The sequence below is a fragment of the Strix uralensis genome, chromosome 21, assembly GCF_047716275.1.
Source record: "Strix uralensis isolate ZFMK-TIS-50842 chromosome 21, bStrUra1, whole genome shotgun sequence".
Lineage (NCBI taxonomy): Eukaryota > Metazoa > Chordata > Aves > Strigiformes > Strigidae > Strix > Strix uralensis.
In genome coordinates this window covers 10,144,614-10,165,650 of record NC_133992.1, presented here as the reverse complement: position 1 = coordinate 10,165,650, position 21,037 = coordinate 10,144,614, and the positions used below count along the sequence as shown (strand labels likewise).

Genomic DNA, 21,037 nt, shown 5'->3' with positions numbered 1-21,037 from the left:
ACTTACACCTGCACTTCTCCGGGGTATCTGTGACAATAATGCTGTTTAATTTGGTGTTGCTAGGTAAGTGGCACTAATTTACAGACAGGTCTCTGCTCAGCGCCCAGCTCACTGACTTTTACAGGAGCATCTCAAGCCTTGGAAAACAGAGTGCTGGGTGCAGCGTTTGAAGATGACCTGCATCCACCTCGAGACATGCAGTTGCCAATAAACAGTGAAAGCCCCAATGTTCAAGAGGACACAGTTAACACAGAAAGCAAGCTGCTGTGGGCCAGAGGGAAACATCCCTTTTCCTGGGGGATTCCTCACTACTAAAAGTAGTAGCCAGACTTCGCCTTGTGGCCCAGTCTGCTTATGCAGACTTACTGGGAGGGCATTGGCCTCTGTGGCATACCCCTCCTGACCTGTGTAAGGTGGACACAGCTGTGCCAGGTCCCGCTCTCTGCTGCCCATCCCAACTGCCTCCAGCTGTAGGCACTTACTTTTGAGGACAAAAGGGCTTAGGCTGAGCAAAACCAGAGTCTTCCTATCGTGAGACTCAGAGACTATGTACGGTGTGGGTCGGAAATCGGTAATGCTCTGCCACCTTCTTTTCTGCGTTAACTTGTAGGTATGGTGTGTGTAGGGGGGCTCCTGTGCTGTGGCAGGTCTGGAGGCAAGTGTCGAGGCACTGCAATGTGATGTGAAACACAGGGGACAAGCGTGACCTGCTGCCCACCCTACTGCCAGGGCTGCCGCGGTGCTCCCCCGCGCAGTGCCCGGGGAAGGGGTGCCCTGCCTGGGGGCTCAGCCCCGCTCTCCGCCCCCGTCCCACGGTGGGAGCCGCAGCCCCGGGGTGGGCGGCAGCGCCGAGCACGGCGGGCCGGGAGGAGGAGGAAGGGCCGCTGCCCGCCGCGGGGCTGACATCAGCCGGAGGAGGGGCCTGCCCGCGAGTTTCTTTGCTCGGTGCATCACTTCCCGCCGCTGCCATACTCCGCTGCCCGGTGCCGGGCTGCAGCCGCGCCTGCCTCCGCCGCGGCGGGCGGCTCGGCGGGGCCGGTGTCCATGGCGTGCCTGCCCGGTGGGGACAGCCCGGGCTCCGCCGCCCGTCGGCTCTACTCGAGGTGAGCGGGGTTGGAGGGAGGAGGCGCGGGGGGAGCCCGGCCGGTTCCGGACCCTCCCGGCCGGCCCCGGAGCTCCGCGCCCCGCAGAGCCGCGGCGGGAGGGAGCGGGGCGGGGGGTGGAGGGGGGCTGGCGGCCGCGGGGGTTCCGGGGAGGGGAGGGAGCGCCCATCCCTGGGAAGTCAGAAGCTGTTTCCCGCCTGGGGACCCAGCGAGAGTAGAGTGAGAGAAGGCGGAGGGGAAGGACGTGGTGTTTCCTCCATGGGGCAGCTCTTGCTTCGCGTATAGGGTGGGGGGGGGACTGAGGTTGCTGAGAGGGAAAGTGGGGTTTTCCTTGGCACTAGCCCGGAGCGAGCAGCTCCTTCTGTTAAGGAGGCTGATGCTGAAACCTGGTCTGTGCTGGGCGTTTGCATGGGAGGCTCTTGATCGCACTGCAGAGACTTTAAGTCTCAGCTTTAAAATTGGGCGCTACAGAAATTCACACAAGGCTGGAAAAAAATAGCTTCAGGCTGGCTGGCGTTCATGGAAATACCAGATCTCGCCCATTCTTTTCGTTTAGATTAAAAATAAAAAAGTCTAAACTGGAGTCAATTTGAGGCCTTACAGTGTTGCTTAGAACGTTCTTTATGCTGTTCATCCTCATTGTGTTTTATTTCTCCTCTTAACAGAAGTGGAGGTAATGCAGTAGCTGGACTAGAGGGAAAAAAAACCTAAAATGCTTGAAGTATATGCAGTATAGTAGCTTTTCATCAATTCTCTTTGCATGCTTTGCAATAATTAGAAGCTAGTGGGTTGTCTGGTTTAATGAGTATTGGTTCATTAGGACAGCAAGTGTTTCTTGGTTTTGTTGTGCTGTATAGCAACTCTTGGGAAAATGAAAAGAGAATGGAGAGTTAAAACCGTTGGTCTGCCTACCCTGGTGGAGCTGCAGCTGCAGAGACACACTGGCTTTTAATCAGAATGGATCTTTTTCGTTCTTTCTCTTTTGTTTTTCTTGAAAACTTTTTGGGGAATAGACTTTGGTCGTTTTTGTGAAGGAAATCTTAGTGGGGGGCTGCATACCACAGACGTGTGCCTGCCCAGCACAGTAAACTCTGCTGCCAGCTGTTTAGTGAAGAGAGAAGAGAAATGGGAAGCACCTCTCCTGTGGCTTAGTCTGGGTGGCTCTGGTAGGACACGTGGTGTTAAAATTCCCTGTAGTGCTCTTCAGGCTTGCTCTGCCGACCTTTAAAGTACACATCGATGGAGCCTCTCTGTCTTTATTGCATTGCTAACTGGAGTTGTAACTTAGAGTTTCTTCCTTAACTTCACTTGTTTCAAAGTGTAGAAACTTCTAGCTTGAAGTAAATGACTCTAAACTCCATCCAGGAGGCATATCTGGGGTGACAGGTGGAACCTCGGGGGCCTGTTTGGGTGGTAAAGCCTTAATGATTCATATCAAAGTCTTTCTCAGTGTGTTTTGGGAGCACTAACTCAGGTATAAGAACTGCAGAAGGTGCCTGTGCAGGCAGGGAGTGCCAGACCCCTTCTCTGGTGGGCTGGGGGAGGGATGGGGTGGAAGGAAGCGTGCCACAAAGAAATGAAAGTGTTTGTTCATTTTACTACATCCCTTGGTATTTCCCTAAATTCAGCCCATCCTAAACAAAGGCATCTGTTCTGTTGTTGTGCTCGCAGCAGACGAGCTGTGTGCTGACTGGGCCAAACTCTTCTATTTACAGAGACCAAAGTCGGGAGTGTCTCTGCTACAGCAGTAGTATACCCTGTGCATTTTTGCAAAAGGGGTCCTGTGCAGCTCTTTATATCCGCTCTCGCTAACCTTTCTGATGCCATTTATTTCATTGCTGTTGCCACAGCAGACTGTTAGTCTCGAGGGAGACTTGCTGGAAGTACAGGGCTTTGGAAGCAGTTGAGCAGTCATGACTCTCTACAGGGCTGGCGTGTCCATGGCGGCCAGCTCCTGGTATTGAACATAGTATCTCTGGTGGGGCTTGTTGGAAACCTCAAGCTCTGTGAAAGTGCTTCGCAGACTTGAGTTGAGCAAGTATTATGTGGGCCTGAGTTAATGCTTTACCTTCCTTCCATGGGGTTTTGATCTGGTACTAATTTAAGTGCATCCAATTCAGCTGTGTGTAACCTCTGAGGACTTTTTGTAGACAGAATTGGAGCTGTGAAATACCTGCTTGCAGCAGGTGCCCTTCTCTTCCCTGCTGCTGCAGGTAGGGTCTCGCCTTTTTGCGCTGGCTGCCTGACCTTGAACATGTAGGAAGCACCAAGCCCACCAAATGATTCCCCTGGACCATGGTTCCTGAGAGTGTGTGCATCAAGCTCATGCTGGGGACAAGTCTGCCACTGTCCAGAGAGCTCCACTGGATTTGGCCCTTTGCTTTTAAAAGGCCACGCTGGAGATTTCTGAGTCTGGGAGTGAGGCATGGGCATGTTCTGGGGAAACCATCGGCGTTGACATCACAGAGACATTATTGATCACACATATTAGATAATGCTGCAGTCAGACCAGAAATGTATAAATCTGACATGAAAACTCAGCTAAAAGTATGTGGTGTTCCTCTCCTGGGCCTCCCTTTCCCTTCCCTTGTTGTTCTCTTGCAGTGCTACATGTTTTCAATAGAGCTGTTGGCTTTTGTAATGTTTACTAACTTCTCTTGATTGTGTCATAAACAGTCTCCATCTCGCTCATTAATGTCACTACAGTGGGTACCTGACCTGAATGCGCATTGGGCAATTAGAGTGTGCTCTGAGCACTACGGATCTTCCTAGAGAAGGCAACTTTCTCCTCTTCTGATGGGAAAACTGAGATGTAAGAATTGTTGGCCTTCTGACAAGGAAGGCAGGGAGAGAGGGTGTAACTCAGCATGTGGGTTAAGGCAGAATAAACCAGTGTTTGCAAAGCAAATTGGGAAGAAAGTCCATTGTTGGGGTGGACCTTCCTCTGGAATGGTTCATGTTCATTTTGCACATATCCAAGGGATCACACCACCATGAAATATCTGATTATTTTCCAACTGCTAGTACTTGTAAACTTTTAAAACTTTAAGCCTGGACTTTATATAATGCTAAAAGCAGTGTTGCCTTTTGTTCATTCAAAAGGAAAACAAAAAAAAGTTAAATATTGCTTTATTTTAAGATACAATTAAATACCACCTCTTAGAAAGAAGGTAAATATTTTGTATCCACCTCAGAGGTCAAAATTAGCACCACCCCAGCAGTGCTAGTTTTGGTGTTTGTTGGGAATTTTACTGCATACTCAAGTGAATAAGCCTTCTCGTGACAGCTACTGGCTCGGTACTAACTTGGGCTGGATTTGAGCAGCAGTGTGGTGACAAGGAGCTTTGTGCCTTGCTGCAAATCTTCTGAGCCTGAGGGCTGGAGAGTTGCTGGCTCACAGGAGAATGGCAGACGAAGAGTGTGATAAGCTTGTTCTGTGGGACTGGGAAGGGGCTCGGGTGAAGGGATCCCTTTGAGCTTGCTAAAGATACCTCTGAACTACTGTGGTAGCAGCTATTGCAGTCCCTGGGAATAGCTGAGGAGGTGGGAGTGTTCAGAAGGGAACGCACCTCCTGAGGCTGCTCCGCTGTTGCTCTGGCCGTGCCTGTGCCTGAGCGGGTGGCAGAGGGAGCAAGGAGCTGGTGGGCCTGGCTGGGCTGCGGGTGCCAAGGGTAGCTCTTGATGGATGGATGGGAAGTGACTACTTGTACATCTTTGCCTTATCAAAGCACTTGGAGTTGGTGCAGATGACATCTGTTATGTAAGCAGGACCTATATAGAAAATACCTTGACGTGATTTTAACCTCTTTGAGCTTGCAGGCTATTTTACCTGCTGGTTGTGTCTTTGACCTCCTGGCAGATTTCCCCTGTCTCCCTATTCCGATGTTCCAAATTGCCACAGTTGTTCTCTTCTTGTCTCCAGGCAAGGACTTTCCTGCTGAGAACGACAGTGTCGTGAGTGCTGTGACTGAAGGTGGTCTGTCCTGGATGGGCGGGTTTGTGAAGTGGGGGGTAGTTGGCATCACAGTGAAAATGTGGTGTTCTGCACTGCCAGAAAGCTGGGAATGACCCTTTTTTGTCTCTCTTTACTCCCTAGATCAAACATGAAATTGCTCAATTATTACAGTTAAGAATGCTGTTTTAGAGGTTTCTAAAAGATTACAATTTTTCTTTTCTAGGCCTACGCAGTCAGTCTCCATTAGGCAGAAGGATGTGAAAAACGGGACAAACATTTCTGAAATAGCTGTGCTGCATAATAGGTGGCCTGAGCAAAAAATTATATGATAGCTTAGCATGCAGCATTGGTTTTGTTGACATCTGTTTTGGGACACTTTGAACAACTCACTTGTAGTTCCAGCATTTGCGAGTAATGTGGTCATCCCAAAGCAGAGCCAAGCAGAACATTTAGTCTCCACCGCAGCAGGAGGGGGGACCCTTGCTCTCAGACCTTGGACTGGGAATCGGTGTCTGGCTTTGCTGCAGGTTTCCCCAGGACCTTGGGCATCCTTTTTGATTCTTCTGCATTTCACCTGGTGGGATGCAGGGAGAGAAGCTCCCTTTCCCTTCTTCCTTTGGTCTCTGATGTTAACTGGGTAGGGCATGTGCCTTGTACCTGTGCAGTGCCTAGCACAGTGTGATCTTCATCTTACTTCTGACCTCTAGGTGCTGCTGCAATACAAACAATTGTCATCTTCAGGGCGTTAATTTGACTTGAACGTGCGCACGTAAATCAAGTTGAGATGATACGCTGCTTTTTCCCTGTGCTGACTTGCGCTTCGCTGACTCAAGTTGTGCCAGACCTCCTGCTTGTTGTGGCTACTGCTCCTGGGGTGAGAGCTGTCCCTCTGGATTTTTTTTTTATTCCAAAATACTTCACATTGTATGGGGCTTTTGTGCCTAGAGACTAGAAAGAGAACTTTGTTAATTGGCCACATGTTTGTGGATTATATGGTGTTTGCTACTGTGTCAACTGAAGTCAGAGAAGTCTGTGTGACTCGTGTGTGGCCTGAGGGCACCCCTTGAAGCCAGTTCCTTCTGAGATGAACATTAACGCTCTATTTGGTCACCCCAGGGCCTAACTGAATGGAGAGCTGGGTCTGGAAGCGAGGCAGCCTTTGACCCTTCCAGCCTGGGATGATGGCTGTGAAGCATGAGTGAGCCTGGAGCTACCCGGGGCTCCATGAGAAGCTCCTGAGGTGCCTTTTGCTCGTTGTTGCATTAGTCATTGGGTGCATCCCTCCTGGGAAAGTATCTGAAAGAGCTCATGGCTAACAAGGGAGAAAGGACATTGTCTGGAAAGGGTTCCTATAACCAGAAGATCAGTGGGGGCTTGCTGGGGCACTCTGACGGACAGAGAAAGTCCTTGGGGTTTGTGGTGGTAGCAAAGACCTCTTGCCACCGGATCATGGTTGGACTGTGGTGACCAGTTGTTGTGATTTACTTGCCTCCATGGGTGGTGGGTCGCATTCTGGCTCCTGGATACAGGTCTTGTCAGAGCTTTGGCTGGTGTCTGCAGCATGACTTGCTTATGCCACGTGAAAATCTTGCGTGTAATTAATTTCTGTTTTCCTGCTAGATGTAACTAATTAGGGATCTGCTGCCTTTTATTTTTGAAGTTAGGGGAGCAGTGCGTATTATACCAAAGGATGAACACTCTTTGTGAAGGATCAGAAATTGTTTTGTTGTAGAAGAGTGATTTTAAAATTCCTTTGTGGCCATTCCTCTCTTCAGCCGAATGCAGATGAACCATGACTGCTCTGGTGACTAGAAATACCTGGGTAAAGGAGATGGGAGGGGGCTGCATAGCTCAGTTGGCATTCTCCTCCAGTTCAGTGATGAGAGTGTCCCAGACATCAGATTTATTCCTGAGACATTACATAAACCACAGGGGAAAGCCTTGCCTTAGTGTGTGTCTTAAGGATGAGCAAAATCTTGGCCAGCAGCAGGAAGGCTTAAAATTGGATATGTTGGTAAAAAGCTGGAGAATCAGTTTCTTTCCCCACTGATCGAGGCCTGCAGGCTTGGAGGAAAACATCTGCAGTATGTTGTGCAGATGGGAAGGGATATTTTTTTTTTTATGGACTGAGGCTAATAGAATGACTTTGCTTTTTAAATGAAGCTAAACAGGATGGAAGATCCTGCCTAGACTCAAACCAGTAGTGTGTGTGTATATGCTTCCCTTGGAGCGAGAGGTCTCCAGCCCTGAAGGCTGGACTGCCCTGAGGGGTGACGTTCCTGTTTCTGGTTCCCTGTGCTGAGCTGGCCGCTGTGCTTGGGATGTTGGGATGGTGCTTTCAACTGGAGGTATGCTTGAAGCTTGAGTGAGGCCAGAGGAAAGGCAGTGGGGAGATGGCAGTCCTGGGGCAGAGCAGATTTTCTCTGGCTGCTCTGCAGGACCACCCTGTTGCCACCTGCCCAGTCCTCCTCATCCTGCCCTGAGGTGGATCTGGGGTGACCCTGGCTTGTGTCCTGGATCACCTGCACAACCGGTGACTTCCTAGCTTGTCCTATGGCTTCCTGCATCCATCCTGTTTTAATGTGTCCCCAGGGCACAACTTTGTTACTGCTCCATAACCATGTGCCTCTCCCTAGAGCAAATACTGGTATGTCTCAAGCTCATCTCCCCGTGTTCTCGTGTTACTCTCCAACAGATCAGATCTTCTGTCACCAGAGAATATAAACAGTATTTTTTGTGCTGGTGTGGTTGCTTTTATGTTGTCTCGTATTTTTGCACTTTAGGTGATAGCCAAGCTTGCATTCAGCCTTGCTTGAAGAACAGGTTTGAACTCTTGTGAGGTCTTACACTGCAAGAAGCCACCAGCAGCAAGTTTCTTGAAGTGAAAGGATGCATCTTATTTAACTCTTGATGCTGTTCTGCTTTAAGAACAATTTTATCTCCAAATTGCTGCTCAAGTATACCTTGTTTCCTCCCCTTCCAGTCCTGCTCCGTGTATTGCTTTGATCAGCCAGACCAGCTTCCAGAATTCAAAGCTGCATCCCTGTTATAAAAAAACCCATGTCAACTGAAGCCATGAAACAAAAATTCCTCCTATCTCTGGGCATGCAGGCTGTGTAGCCTGACCACAAAGTGGGGCTGTTGTATTCTGGGCCTGGGCTATTTATATTGTCAGTGGGAAAGCTTTCCATTGACTGAGCTGCTCCCTCCCTAAAGATACTTCTAATTAAATGTTATTTGACAGATCTGACTTTCTGACTGGCTTAGATTTAACTGGTATAAATGGGATATGTTTTTTCCCAACTGAAAGCTGAAGAAAGTAGGAATAATTTTGTTGGAAGGCTACTTGTATTGAGTCACATCTGTCTGTTGTTTAATATTGTAAGCTGATAGAGTGTGGAAAAAAAAAAAAAAAACAACAAACCAACAACCCCAAACCAAAACACCAAACCCCACAACCAGAAAGGTAACAGTCCTGCAGTGCTTGGTGAGGAGAAGGGGAAAGGGACAGCAGCTGCCTCTGGCTTGGAGCGCAGCAGCTCTCTAAACAATGCCCAGCAATGTTATGCAACTACCTGGGGAAGGAAGTGAAAATTTATCATTACAGCGCAGTTTCAAGGGCAATATTAAATGAGCAATTTGCAGCACAACCCTGTACTTAACTGACTTAACTAACTTCTCCTGGGACAAAATGACAGGGCTAGTAAGGGCAATAGCCATGGCCTCTGCTCCCACCATGAGTGGAGTAAATACAGGCTCTTTTTAGAACTGAATCTGAGGGATTGGGCTGAGAGCCCTCAACGTTGGCAGCCAAACCCCAAACCAGTGTAATGGCCTCATCCTGCAAGGGCCTGACAGATCCCTGGCCCATGGAAGCCTGGGAAAGGGGGAAGCAAGTATGTGCTGAAGGATCTCATTGGTATCTGACTGCTCTTCCTTATTTCAGTGGAAGCAATAAAAAGACCCCTCTGCAAGGCCCTAGACATTGGGGCAGCAACACAGACCCTGAATGAATTACTTGGAAGGCAATGCTACTGTCTGATCACTACCTTCAGGGTAGAAATAAACAGCTTAATCTTCCACTATTCCCAGTTTTCTTTTGGCAAGAGGATTTTGCCCAAGGAAGTCAGGCACTGTAACCACAGGCCTTTCCTTTCTGATTCTGAGATTAGAAATGATGTATCTAAAGAAGCTTCATCTGCTGCTGTGAGTCAGTAGCTCTGTGCAGCTGCTAAACCTGAAGGAATTTTGAATGGAGAATGTTGGATTGTCTTGTCTCCCCTCATGCTTTTCTGTTACCCTTTGCATTTATACCCTCTGGAGCAGCCAGAGAGGCTCTTCTCTGGGAGTTTGGGGCTAATGCAGGTTTCCTTCAGATGCTGCAGGAGAAAGATTAAGAAAATGAATTTAAAAGGGGGAAAACACCTACGTTATTAGTATAACATAACTTAGTGTAGAAGCCATTTCACGCTGTGCCCTGGCTCCACCTGAGAGCAGATGTTTTGTCTTGGAAGCTGCTTTTAAAAATGTATGGATAAAACTTAGTGCTGTCAGTTGATGTATGCAGTTTGCTCTGAGCTGCAGAAAATAACGGCTGTGTGATGTTCCTGGGAAGCGGCTTTGAACACGTGCTGTGTGACAGAGCTCCTTTCCTGCCCTGGGGATCCAGCTCCATTTCCCTCCCACGCTCTGGCTGCCAGGGAGCAGACAGAGCTGGCTCAGGCACAAGCCAAGAATCGCCCCTCTGAGCCCCTTTCCTGGACACTCTGCAGTTTGCTGTGGACACGAGTCCGGCTGCTGATCCATGATGAGACCTGGGGCACGTTATTTGATTTGCAGCCTCACTTGTGCTTGCCTGCCCTGTCCAGCCTCTGGAGGGATGACTTCTGCTACGGGATTGCAGCAGACTCAGCACAGTGAGACCAGCTTTGCCATGGGGTTTGGAAGTTTTGTGGCCACACAAATAATGAATAGTTGTGTTGAGTTCCCAAGGGGAAGCTCCAGCGTGCTGCCGGGATGGACGAGTTCTCCGTGTGTGTGCAGTGGAGTTTCTCCATGTCCTGATTAAGAAAAACCTGTGCCCGTTTACAGGTAGAATGAAGGGATTTGCTGTATCAAATGACTTTGCCTGATCATCTGTTTCCATGACTTTCTTGATGCCCCTGCGATTTGCAGACCACTGGGCTGTATTTGCTCTGTGGTGGGTATCCCAGCAGGTGCCTTTTCTGAACCTTTGCTCCGTGCAGCACGCAGGGGCTTGGCTGGTGGTACCTCCCTGGGCACTTTGGTATGAATGGCTACAATTTCTTCTGCTCTGGCTTGAAGCTGCTTGAGTGCAAATTAGCTGTGGGGTGAGTTTCTCCTGTGATCCACACTGCAGAGTTGAGGTTTTCTTTGTGCGCTCCATCTGTGGAGTTCACGCCTGAGGAGAACTGGAAAGTACCAATTAATATTCATCTCTCTGGGGCTATTTGTTAATTACTGTTATTCATGGTTTGTATTACAGTACTTCCTAGTGTCCCACACTACTGTGCCAGACTGAGTGGATCCTGGTAGGGTTATATCCGTTCCAGGGTTTCAGATTGCAACCTTTCTGGGAAATATTGTTGCTGTTTTCAAGGGTAAGAAATTGTACAGTCTTCAGGGTGAAAGAGAATGTAAGTGGCAAAGCTGGGAGCTGAATGTCCTGACTCCCACTCCTTCCCTTCAGCACTTCCTCACCCATGTCACAGTGAGGTTAATTGTGACTTGAAGACCTTGGCTTTGTCTTTCACTGAATGGTCCAGGGCAGCGCTTGCATTGCACGATATTACAATTTTTCTGCTGTTCTCCTTAATATAGGAGGGAGCACAAGGCTGTTTAGAAGGAAGTTACCAGCTGGTGAATTAAATACCAGACTCTGCCCATTTACAAGTTGTGCCTCGTGAATGTGGTGGGAACACTGCAAACCACAGGCCCCGCGAGAAGAAAAGGAGCAGCCTGGGTGGCCGTGGGGTCTGGTCACCGTGAAGAGCCCAAACCCAGGTATGGGCTTGAAGAAAGGAGAACAGCCCCGAGTTGTTAGGAGTACTCAGGCACTTGTGACTCTACATAGTTACCTGTCTCTCAGGTTTTGAGAAGAGAGCAGTTTAAATTAAAAAGGGAGGGAAGAACACAGAGACGTATCTCCTTTGGAAAATCGCCTGCAAGTTAAATAGCACAAGAGCTGAGTGGAGTTTCTGGGTGCCCTGACTTGAGGGGTGGTTGTCTTTGGGGTATGGTGAAAGATGGAGAGAGAAAAACACAATTTCAATTCTTACAATTGGACAGGAAGCTTTTGGGATGGGCGGTGAATGCCAGTGCTTTAGGGAGGGTCCTGTTGTTATGGTACTCCAGCTACGCTCTTGTAAAGTTACCATATCACAGCTGGTACTGCATCTGAAAACAGCCCCTTTTTTAGCAACTGTGAAGATTTGTATTGAGATTTCCACTCCAACCATGGCATTGGGGATTGTATCTTGCTGCAAAACACAGAGACCATCAGATCTGACTTGTCCACTGGCCAAGCTTTCTGCAGCATGAAGGCAGGAATATAAACTATCAGTGACTAAACAAATTAAAATATCTAGTGTCATAAGCAATGTGTGTTTCCCTTCTGACAAGTAAGCCCTCCTGATTTCAATGAGGAGTAGCCTGCTTGGGAAAACCATGGGCCAACATCTCATGGTGAGTGAACAGGGACTTACATAAATGCAGATGAATGTCCTGGAATCCTAAGACTCCACATGTACCTCATGGCATTTCTTGGCCACTGAGTTCAGTTGAGCATCTGAGCTCCTGGTCTAAATAATAAAACATACGAGTTCACTGCAATGTGCCCAGAATTTTAAGGCTGTGGCCCTTGGCCAGCTCTTCTATCAGTTGCTTCTATCAGGGCTGTAATCCAGGAAACTGCAAGCATGAGCTAGTTGGTTGATTGAAGACTGTGGTTTGGTGCTTTCCTGGGTAAAGGCCCTGGAGAAAGGGAGGTTGTCGCATTATCTGCGTTCACCCTTTTCGTGTGCACTGCTGGGACTGCAAACAACAGTGTGCCAGCAAATACCACAGGCTCTGTGAGGAGAGTGTGTTCAAGAGGGAGTTTTGACAACATGTTCAGGTGCCGAAGGAGTTAACAATGAAATGGTTGAAAATACCCACTTTTTCCTCTGCTGTTCTGGAAGAAAATGAAAGCTCACTCTACAAAATGTACATTTCCTTCAATAAAGCCATTCTTTGGCACTAGCATTTTGGGCAGAAAGCTGTCATCCATCATGCCATTGAGTGAGCATTTTGCAGAGAGTGGTGCGGGACATCAGCAGTGGAAAAAGGAGGAAGCCTGTGAAAGCTGCACGGGTGTCTGAGATAACGACCTCTGACAGCGGTGTCCTGCCAGGCCATATGTCTGGGGGAAGGAACGCTGGGGCTGCCTGTGGTGGCTCTGTCTTGCCACGCGGCTGATGAGTGTGTTGGGTCACCAGCGAGCGGGTGTCCTCTGTTACTCTGTGCTCTCTCTGACCAGACTGGTCCTGGCCCCCGCATCCAGGACTCCTTGTCCCTGTTTTAAAGTCCAATACACAGTGACACAAGGGTGAGGAGTGAGCAGAGAACACTGTTGTGTGCCCTGCCCTTCTTCTGTGGTGGAAATCTCCCTTTCTCAAGGACCCTGGGTGAGGGTGATTTCAGGGAGTCCTTTCAGGTTTGCTAAAGCAGGGGCAGCCTCCAGCTGTGCTCAGTGAAGCTCCAGGCCCATGTGCAGAAGGCAGACCTCACCTGCCCAGAGCCAGGGTGGCTGTGCTAACAGCAGCCTTAGGAAGGGAAGAAAGGAGATGCTTTACAGACCTGGCTCCAAATGAGAACTGAGTCATTTGTCAAGGCTGACGGCTCTCTTGGAGCTGGTTGCCTGAGGCTAACGTGGCACACAGACAGGAGACGTAAAAATATATCTATATGCACACACAGAGGAGAGAAAAGTAACAGCTCAAAACATGTGACTGGAATTAAAATAAAAAAAAAAAGAATTCCCAATTAAAGCCATGTGTGTTGGAGGATGTAACTGCTCCTGAAAGGCTCGTTGAGGCTGTTTGCATAGCACAAATGCAGCTATTCCATAATGCCCTGGATTAGAACAGGCAGGCTTCTCCAGCACACGAAATCGGTGTGAAAGCAGTGTCGTTCCTGCATGTCAGCAGTTTCCACAGCCCACCACCCTTACGGGTTAAGGTAAGGAACTGTCTTGTCACCTGTCTCGTCCTCCCAGTCACTGCTGCCAGTGCTCCTGGAGTGCGTTTCTCCGTGCAGCCGGCTGTTGTGCCATGTCTTTCTTTCACTGCTAGATGATGATGTCTCTATGCAGGAACAGAGATTTTTTTTTTTTCAGAAGACATGCATTATTCAGTAGTCAGGATAAATGAACTCCCTTGATTTGGGCATGTGTGTAGCCCTGATGCTATATTCTCCCTTCTTTCACCAGTGTAAGGGAGGAGGGGAGCAGTGAATTCTTCCAGTGCTACAGAGCAGCCTGTGTTCTGTATAAAGCCATTGCAATACCTCTGAGGTTGCAATAAGGAGTGAACCTAAACATAAAATAAGTCTGTGGAGAGATCTCTGCTATCCATTCCTACTCATTCTGTCTCCTTAACTGCGTGTTTCCATCAGGCAGGTAATACATGATATAACATTAAACTTTTGGCTTCATCCTGTCTATGTGCACAGTAATAAATACTTGCTGTGCCAAGGGGGACTGTGTAGCAGCAGGGAAGGTGAGGGTGAGAAAGAAATACGGAGGATGGGGGGCTAAAAAAAAAGGCATTGGAAGTCAAAGCCATGAAGGACATAGCCTTAGGAAGCTCAGTTTGGAAAGGGTGTCCCCTTTCCAAAGGATATTGGGTTCTGCCTCTAACCCCGCAGGCATGGCTGTAGGTGTGTGCAGCTGTGTGGCCGGGTGCTGCTGTGCAGCAAAGGCAGGAAGGACATCCTGGGGAGCTGAGGATCTGCTCCTGCTCTCAGCTGGACTGGAAGCCTCGCCTGGTGCCCTAGGGATGGGAGAGCGTCTGCTGTGGCATAACGGTAGCTGTTGTGGTGGATGGGAGAGAGAAGTGCTGAGGTTTGGAGGGAGTTTTTTTGCGGGAGTTGGATGTGCTGCAGGCCTTTACCCTACTATGTGAGGAAAACAGAAGAGGCTTTTTGGCATAGGAAAGCTTAAAAATCTGATGCTTTATCCTTTTATTCCCCTTACCAAAGGCTCAATTCCAAGAAACTTGTAAAAGAACGTAATTTTGTTATTTTTTATAATAAATTTTGCAATTTGCTTAAAAAGCAAATCATTATATGAACTAACTCATGATTTTGTGATAGCAGTGAGAAAATTATTAGGGAGAGTATTAGCATTCTTGCTGTATCCAGGGAGACTTTCCAAGAAAGAAAATGTTTATACGAATTCCTTCTATGGAAGAACAGGACCAGAGTCCATTTCACAGATGCAAAGATGTATCATGCTTTGATCTATGTGGCAAACTCCTATAATGATATTTGCTCGCCTGCTATTTGCCCTTGTGATAGAATTGCCCTTAATACCACGGCGTCAGAGCAAAGCCTGATGTGGTGCTGAGTCGGGGAGGAGTGGGGACTTGCCTCCGTGCACTTGATTCATCCAGACATTCTGTGCAGCGGTGCCAAGCGTTTCCAGGGTAGATGTTATCCATGGAGCTATACTAGGACAGAAGTGCTAAAAATTTGGGAAAATGTGGTGGAGGACTAAGCCACACAATCCTCTGGAAGAAGTGAAACCAGCCTGCAGGATGCTGGAGCTCCAGGGTTCCCTGCAGAGGCAGCAGACACCCGCCGCAGACTGTGCCGCACGGTGCTAGACGGTGGGTCTGTTCTCCCCGGATTAGCAAAGCAGAGCATAATTCTCACCTTGCATGTGAGCTGCGCCGCTGTGAGGAGATGGCCTGGCTGCCTGGGAATCCTGCCACACTCTGATTTATAGGCTTGCAGATTAATCTGATGGCACACATAGATTTTTCTTCCATAATGCCATGAAGAACCCAAAAGCACTTTTGCTGCTCTCCTGCTGAGTCTGGGTTTGTACAGAGGAGCTGCAGAAACTATCTAGAGATGGTGGCAAGGGCAGGAGAGGACCCCAACCGATGTCTGAGCTCTTGGGGAGCCTCTGTTTCCTGTTTTTTCAGACAGATGTGGAATATTATCTTTACAAAATCCACAGGGGTGCCCTGTGGCTGTGCAACAGCCTGGGAGAACAGCAGTGTCCTGCACCTGAGCTCTCATGCTGTTTGCCAAGGCAGCCGTTCAAATGTACGAGTGTGTCTGGGCTTATTTCTGATTTTAAGCACCCCTGAAATTTTCAGGGAGAGCATGACAATGCTTCTAACAGCCCTCGGAGCATGAGACAGCTGCAGAAAAACAATGTAGAATCGGTGCAATCTGCTCTGTTACAGCTTTGCCAGTGAAAATCTGTCCTAGTGTCTGGCGTCGCTTCCAGCCTGGACGCAAGCTCTGCCCACCGGCTCCTCGTGACCTCGGAGAACCACCATGTCTGTTTTCCTTTGTGGCTTTCTCTAGTTAGGGCACAGAGGACTGTAATCACCGAGGGAGGAACTATCACGGGCTCTCTCTGATGTGCTCTGGCTTGATGTCACCCTCTTTACTGGCTTTACCAAGTTTGAAAAAGGAGTTGTTGCTTGTTTGGATTTGCTGGACTTGATCACTTCGTCCTGCTAATTGCTTTTCAATGATTTCCGCAGAAAGTAAAGAAGGGCCACGTTTGTGCTGTTTCTGTCACTTAGATCACATCCAAATCCCTTTTAAGTGTGAGTGTTGGTGCAGTCTCTTGGTGAGCTGCAGTTGCTCAGCAGCTTCCTGGCTCAAAGCCTGGATGGCCCAGGAACATGAGATCCTGGGGTGTGTGTTTTCAGATAGACCCCAAAGGCCTTTCTCTTGCTTTTAAATACTTGGCCTGGGGCTGAGGGAAAGCAGATGAGGCAGAAGGGGAACAGAACCAAATTGGCTGTTGGTTGCCGAGGAGTCAGTGGAAAAACTGTGGTGTGAACTTTGTCATCGCTGCCTTTTACCCTGCATCGTGACGAGAGCCCATTTGCCGTAGTGGTTTGCGTGGGTACGTGGGTAGGGCAGAGGCAGTGTGCAGGGAGTGTGGACAGCCTCCCCGACTGCTGGCGCTGGGCAGATGCAGGGCAGGTTTGGGATGAGGCCGTGCATGTGGAGGGGGTGTGGGCAGGGGGCTGGGACAGGCAGAGAGGTGGCTTCCCTTGGCTGGCTGGGGTTAAACTCCTTAGTGTTGCTGGGACTTGGCAGCATCTTTTCAATATGCAGTTGTTTTCCTGCTGCAAGTCCATGCTCCAAGGCAGGAGCAATTGGCAGGTTGAGAGAGGAAGGAGAAGGGGGGCTGCAGTTGGAGGGGTTTCCAGGCAGCTTGAACCAAGAAAAGACTTGGGCCTGTGGCCTCTGTATTTCTGGGAAGACAAGACTTGCTTTCACTTGGCTTCAGAAAAGCAGCCTAGCTGTACAGGAAGGGAAATCTTCTAAGGCCCCTCAGCCTGTGCAATTATGCAGCACAACTGGAACAATTGTGCTGGGCGGCATTTGTGGAGCTGAGGGGGTGGCAGGATCCTGGGGCAGGAGTTAGGGGGAGGCTGCGATGCCTCACAGTCAAAGCTGTCTCATAGCTCAGGTCCTAGGCTGCACGCTCACTTCAGCTAACCTGAGCGGGCGCCGCTGTCTTGTAGCTCCACTGTGGTCCATGAGGACTCATCTCCAGCTCTGATGAAGAGGACAGGAGGGGCCAGGCAGTCCCCTCTCGTTCTGGGAGAGCAGCCGGGCTGGGGTCCAGGCAGTTGTAGGGAGGAGGTGTCTGAGTCTGCACATCTCTCGTCTCATTTACAGCACTTCTGAATTTGGAAAGACAATTCCCCCGAACCAGAATCCAGCCGTTTTCAGTAACAAGTTTGGCATGAATGAACCCCTGTCTATTGGTGGGTAATAGAAGTTGAATAGCATAAATAAAATGAGTAATAAAGAAATAAATCAGCTGTTTTCATTGTATAGCTGTTGATGACTGTTTTTCTACTGTATATCATAATTGTAACCCCATGTATTTCATAGCAGGAGCAATCTGCTGATTTAAATCACAGCATATATTTTAGTGACCTAATTGCCAAAGTAATGTTATAATGAAAAGCCATTCAGACTGCCTGTCCTCTCTTGCCCTCTGGTTTCTGGAAGTGACTGAAGGAAATAGCACTTCACTTATGGTGAAATCATCCCAAGAGTGTTGTTTCATTGCAGTGTGATGGATTAATTTCACTGAAGGCACTAGCATTGTACAAGAAAGCAAAACGCTCTTGGAAAACTCAGGAAGTTTTCCTCATTGTGCTGAGTTCATTTCAGACATCCTCAGTGACAAAATATGAATGCCTAAAAGTCCATCCTGTCGCGGGTGCTGGCTTGCTCGGCACTCTGCGTGGCAGATGTTAGAGCTGGTACCTTTGACTGTGATCTGTGGGTATGAGACAAACTACTGACAGCACAGATTGAGCATCCTCCTTTGTGCCTCCTGGGGAGGAAGGACCATCCTCAGACACAAGAGCATCGTTAGTCCACTGGCGTTTGGCAAGCTAGTGCTGTGGCCTCTACACTTGTTTTCCTTTAACTGAAATAGCTGGTGGGGGTGGTGGTTGGGTTTATACCCTGCTGATGAGCCATGCAAGGAGATTATGTTCCAGGCTCTTCGGAAGGTTTCATTCTCACTCTCCTTGTGAGTTCTCCTGCACAGTCCCGCTTCAGAGGCATTTTGATAAGTTCGTGTTTGGTGCGTTTATTTTTTTAATTTGGGAGTCAGAACATGTTTTAATGAATTAATTTTCAAATTGGTATCTCCTTAATCATAATTTCCTTAGACCCTGGAAAGTATTTGCATCTTATAATTTAAGTGCTTTGAAACTGGGCATCAAGTGAAACTGTTAACCAGGATGAGATGAAATTCACATTTGCACCTTAATCCCATCTGAGCTTTCTCAAGTGCTGCAAGGTAATTACATCCCATCATGCTCCTTTGATATTTGAGTAATTTTAGAGCACAAAAGCTTAAATTTGTGCTTGTTGCCTTTTAGAGGTTTCACTCAGATGACACAGAAAAATTTCGTTGTATTCTCTGTTTTTGCTATGGGTTAAGCTGTATTTGTGGAAGGATTTGGTACACGGATTCAAGATAATTATTACCAGTGTATAATTTATTGAAAGCTCGATCCTTCCAGGTGTAGAGAAGGTTTCTAGAGGTCACGAGTATCTGAAGGTCCTGGAGTTAGGGGCATTTCTTTGGGCAGGATTAGGTCTTCAGTGATTGTTTGGCATCACGTTTAGCTGGCGGCATGAGCTGTGCGAGCATCCTTGCCCGAGTGGAAGACGCTGCACCTCATCCCCGACAGAGCAGCTCTAGTTTGAGTGGTTTACTTGGCACTTGCAAGGAAGGACCTGGCAGAGGTGCTGGGAGTCAGGGCTCCTGGCTTCCTTTCCATCCTCTACAGCTGACTCACTGCAGGTAAGTTATGTCTTGCTGTATCTTAGCTTCATTTTTGCAAAACGGGGTAATAGCTACCCTCGCACCTTTGCAAAATATTTTGTGGTCCTTAGGTTGAAAAGTTTCTACGCATACCAGTTCAGCATCTTAAATTGCTTCAAAAAATGCTACTTAAATGAGCAAATAACTCCCATCTGCCTTCAGTTCTCACTGTCCCCATGGATCAGAGCCACAGAGGTAGTTGTTCTGCATGGCCCTTGGTCAAATGGGAGAGTTGTGTGCAGCCTCAGGGGAGTTGTCAAAGCAGCGCAGTGCTGGATGACTTTTGCTTTCAAGCAGGCAATGGGGAGTTTGAATTTGAATTTCTGACAATGACGCAGCTTGTTGGAGCCATTATGAATTGAAATGGGGTCTTATTCAGCTCTGCTAATAAGAGGGTAAATGCAACTAAATACAGCTGTCTTCCTCACTGTCATTTGGTATTTATTAGCAAATATGCAGTGGAATTGAATCCCTTGTAAGTACTCTGCAGCTAATGGTAGATAGCAATTAACTGAAATGACTACTGTTGAGCACTGATGCTACCATCAGTGAGTGAGTGGAAGAGGAAATCTGGAGCCAGCACACAGACCCAGCAGCTTCCAGAACTCCCTGTAGTTTTCCCCTCTGGATTCTCTGTTTTATGCCCTTATCAAAAGACTGCAGTGAAAACTGCTTCATCTTGGTACTCCCTGGAGCTCCAGCTTGAACAAACACTTCTGAAGCAGCAGTAAGTGTGTGTGTATATATATATATAATTTTATTATTTTCAGTTCAGGGGTCACTGAAAGGACTCACTGCAATACTACTACCAGTGAAAATGTGTGGAGTGGAAACCTTCTCCCCTCCAGATGTGCTGGTGGCACAGAGCTGCCTCTGCAGCACCTCATGTGCGTCAGATGTGAAGGAAACTGGCCCAGGCACTTGGAACTAATTCAGAAGCTGAGAAGGACTGGGTGCAGCACTCATTGTTTCATCTTTGGCCTTTCCTCTCCAAACAAAATAAGAGGTTTTGTTTTCTTCCCCTCACTAATAAGGTGACATGTAGGCCAAAGTGCCCCTGAGGTTCTGCCCTCCATTGACTGGAGGGAAACCAGCTTCTGTGTGCTGGCTTCAAACTACCAGAAGTAGCCTGAGCCAGGCAGATTTCAGGTATATCTTGATTTGTTTGTCACCCTTCCCTTCCAGCCTGTGTTTGATACTGTGCCTTGTGGGGAAACTGCTTGTCAGGAGGGGTTAGTGCTTGAGTTGTGACGTGGGTGTGAAGCGAGGGGCCGTGCTGCAAGGAGAGCTGTCAGCAGGGTGGAGAGGCATCACTGGCCATGTTGCACAAGAACTTGTCTCAGGAGTGAGCTAATTGAGTATTTTCATTAGTGCCCTCCCTGCACAACAGAGCAGGTTGCTAATGGGTGTGTTGGTGATACGGAGGTATGAGCAGTGCAGGGGAGGATGAGTATTGAATAGGAGGAACTGAATGACTGATAGGTCTGGTGTCATGGCAATGTGATGATATGTAATAGTATGAAGTTGTAAGCACATGTACTAGTAATAAGATTTTCTTCTCAGAGATGGAAGCTCATCATTTGGGAGCAAGTGAGAGAGAGGCAGCTGTGCAAGTGCTGGTGGTACAATGACGTGAGCCCCAGCCTGCTCCGAGGAGAGCGTTGCTTGATGAGGAGCAAGGACCCTGCCTGGGGCAGAGTAGCCAGAGGGAAACTGCCTGAAACACGTTGTGAGAGTGCCCCAGGCGGAGAAGAGCGGTCTAGTCCAGCTTGTAGTGCTGGGCCAAGGCTAAACAGGTATAAATTCACCACAAGTAAATTCGGGCTGTGCATCAGGAGGATCTGGGATAGCTTTCCTCATGTAGAGAAGCCCTGGAAAATAGACCCTTTGTCAAACGCAGTGTGGACTTGGGCACAGGAGAAGCTTCGTGAGCTGTTCGTGTGGGATGGGAGCTCCCTCCGTCGTGGCCCCGTGCAGTGAAGGGGAACAGTCCCTGGGGAGCTGGAGCAGCTCCTACCTGGCTGTGTTAGCTGGTGGTGCAGAGCCATCGGCTGCTTTTCACGTACAGGAGCTCTGCAAAGCCTGGGAGAGGAAATTACTAAAGGGGAATAATTCCTAGCTTGATTACTTTCTTTAAGGATGTGCTGCCAGTTAATTATTTAAATGTATATTTAGTTAGTTAAGCCAGAGAATATACATTTACACTGAGCACCTGATAAACTTGATCCCTTTTTGATTGGGAAAAAAATGTTTAATTGCCCCTGTCATCAGTGCTCTGAAATCACATTTATTTTTGTGTAAAATTCAATCAGATTGCAAGTAAGGTGCTAAAATCTGTTGCTTCATTAATTCATGTCAATAGATGTG

At 48.2% G+C, this 21,037-nt stretch overlaps 1 protein-coding gene across 2 annotated transcripts in view; it reads left to right on the top strand.

Moving 5' to 3' along the window:
- Window positions 1–958: 958 nt before the first annotated feature.
- The window catches only part of GPSM1 (G protein signaling modulator 1), an 82,229-nt gene continuing 62,150 nt past the window's right edge, over window positions 959–21,037 (top strand). Inside the window, exon 1 of one of the 2 annotated variants that reach the window (XM_074891633.1) lies at window positions 959–1,103. In XM_074891633.1, the coding sequence (XP_074747734.1) occupies window positions 1,045–1,103 (59 nt within the window). In that variant the 5' untranslated portion in view covers window positions 959–1,044. Of the gene's footprint in view, window positions 1,104–10,119; window positions 10,150–21,037 lie in introns of those variants that run through there. The other variant, XM_074891634.1, reaches the window with a different exon arrangement.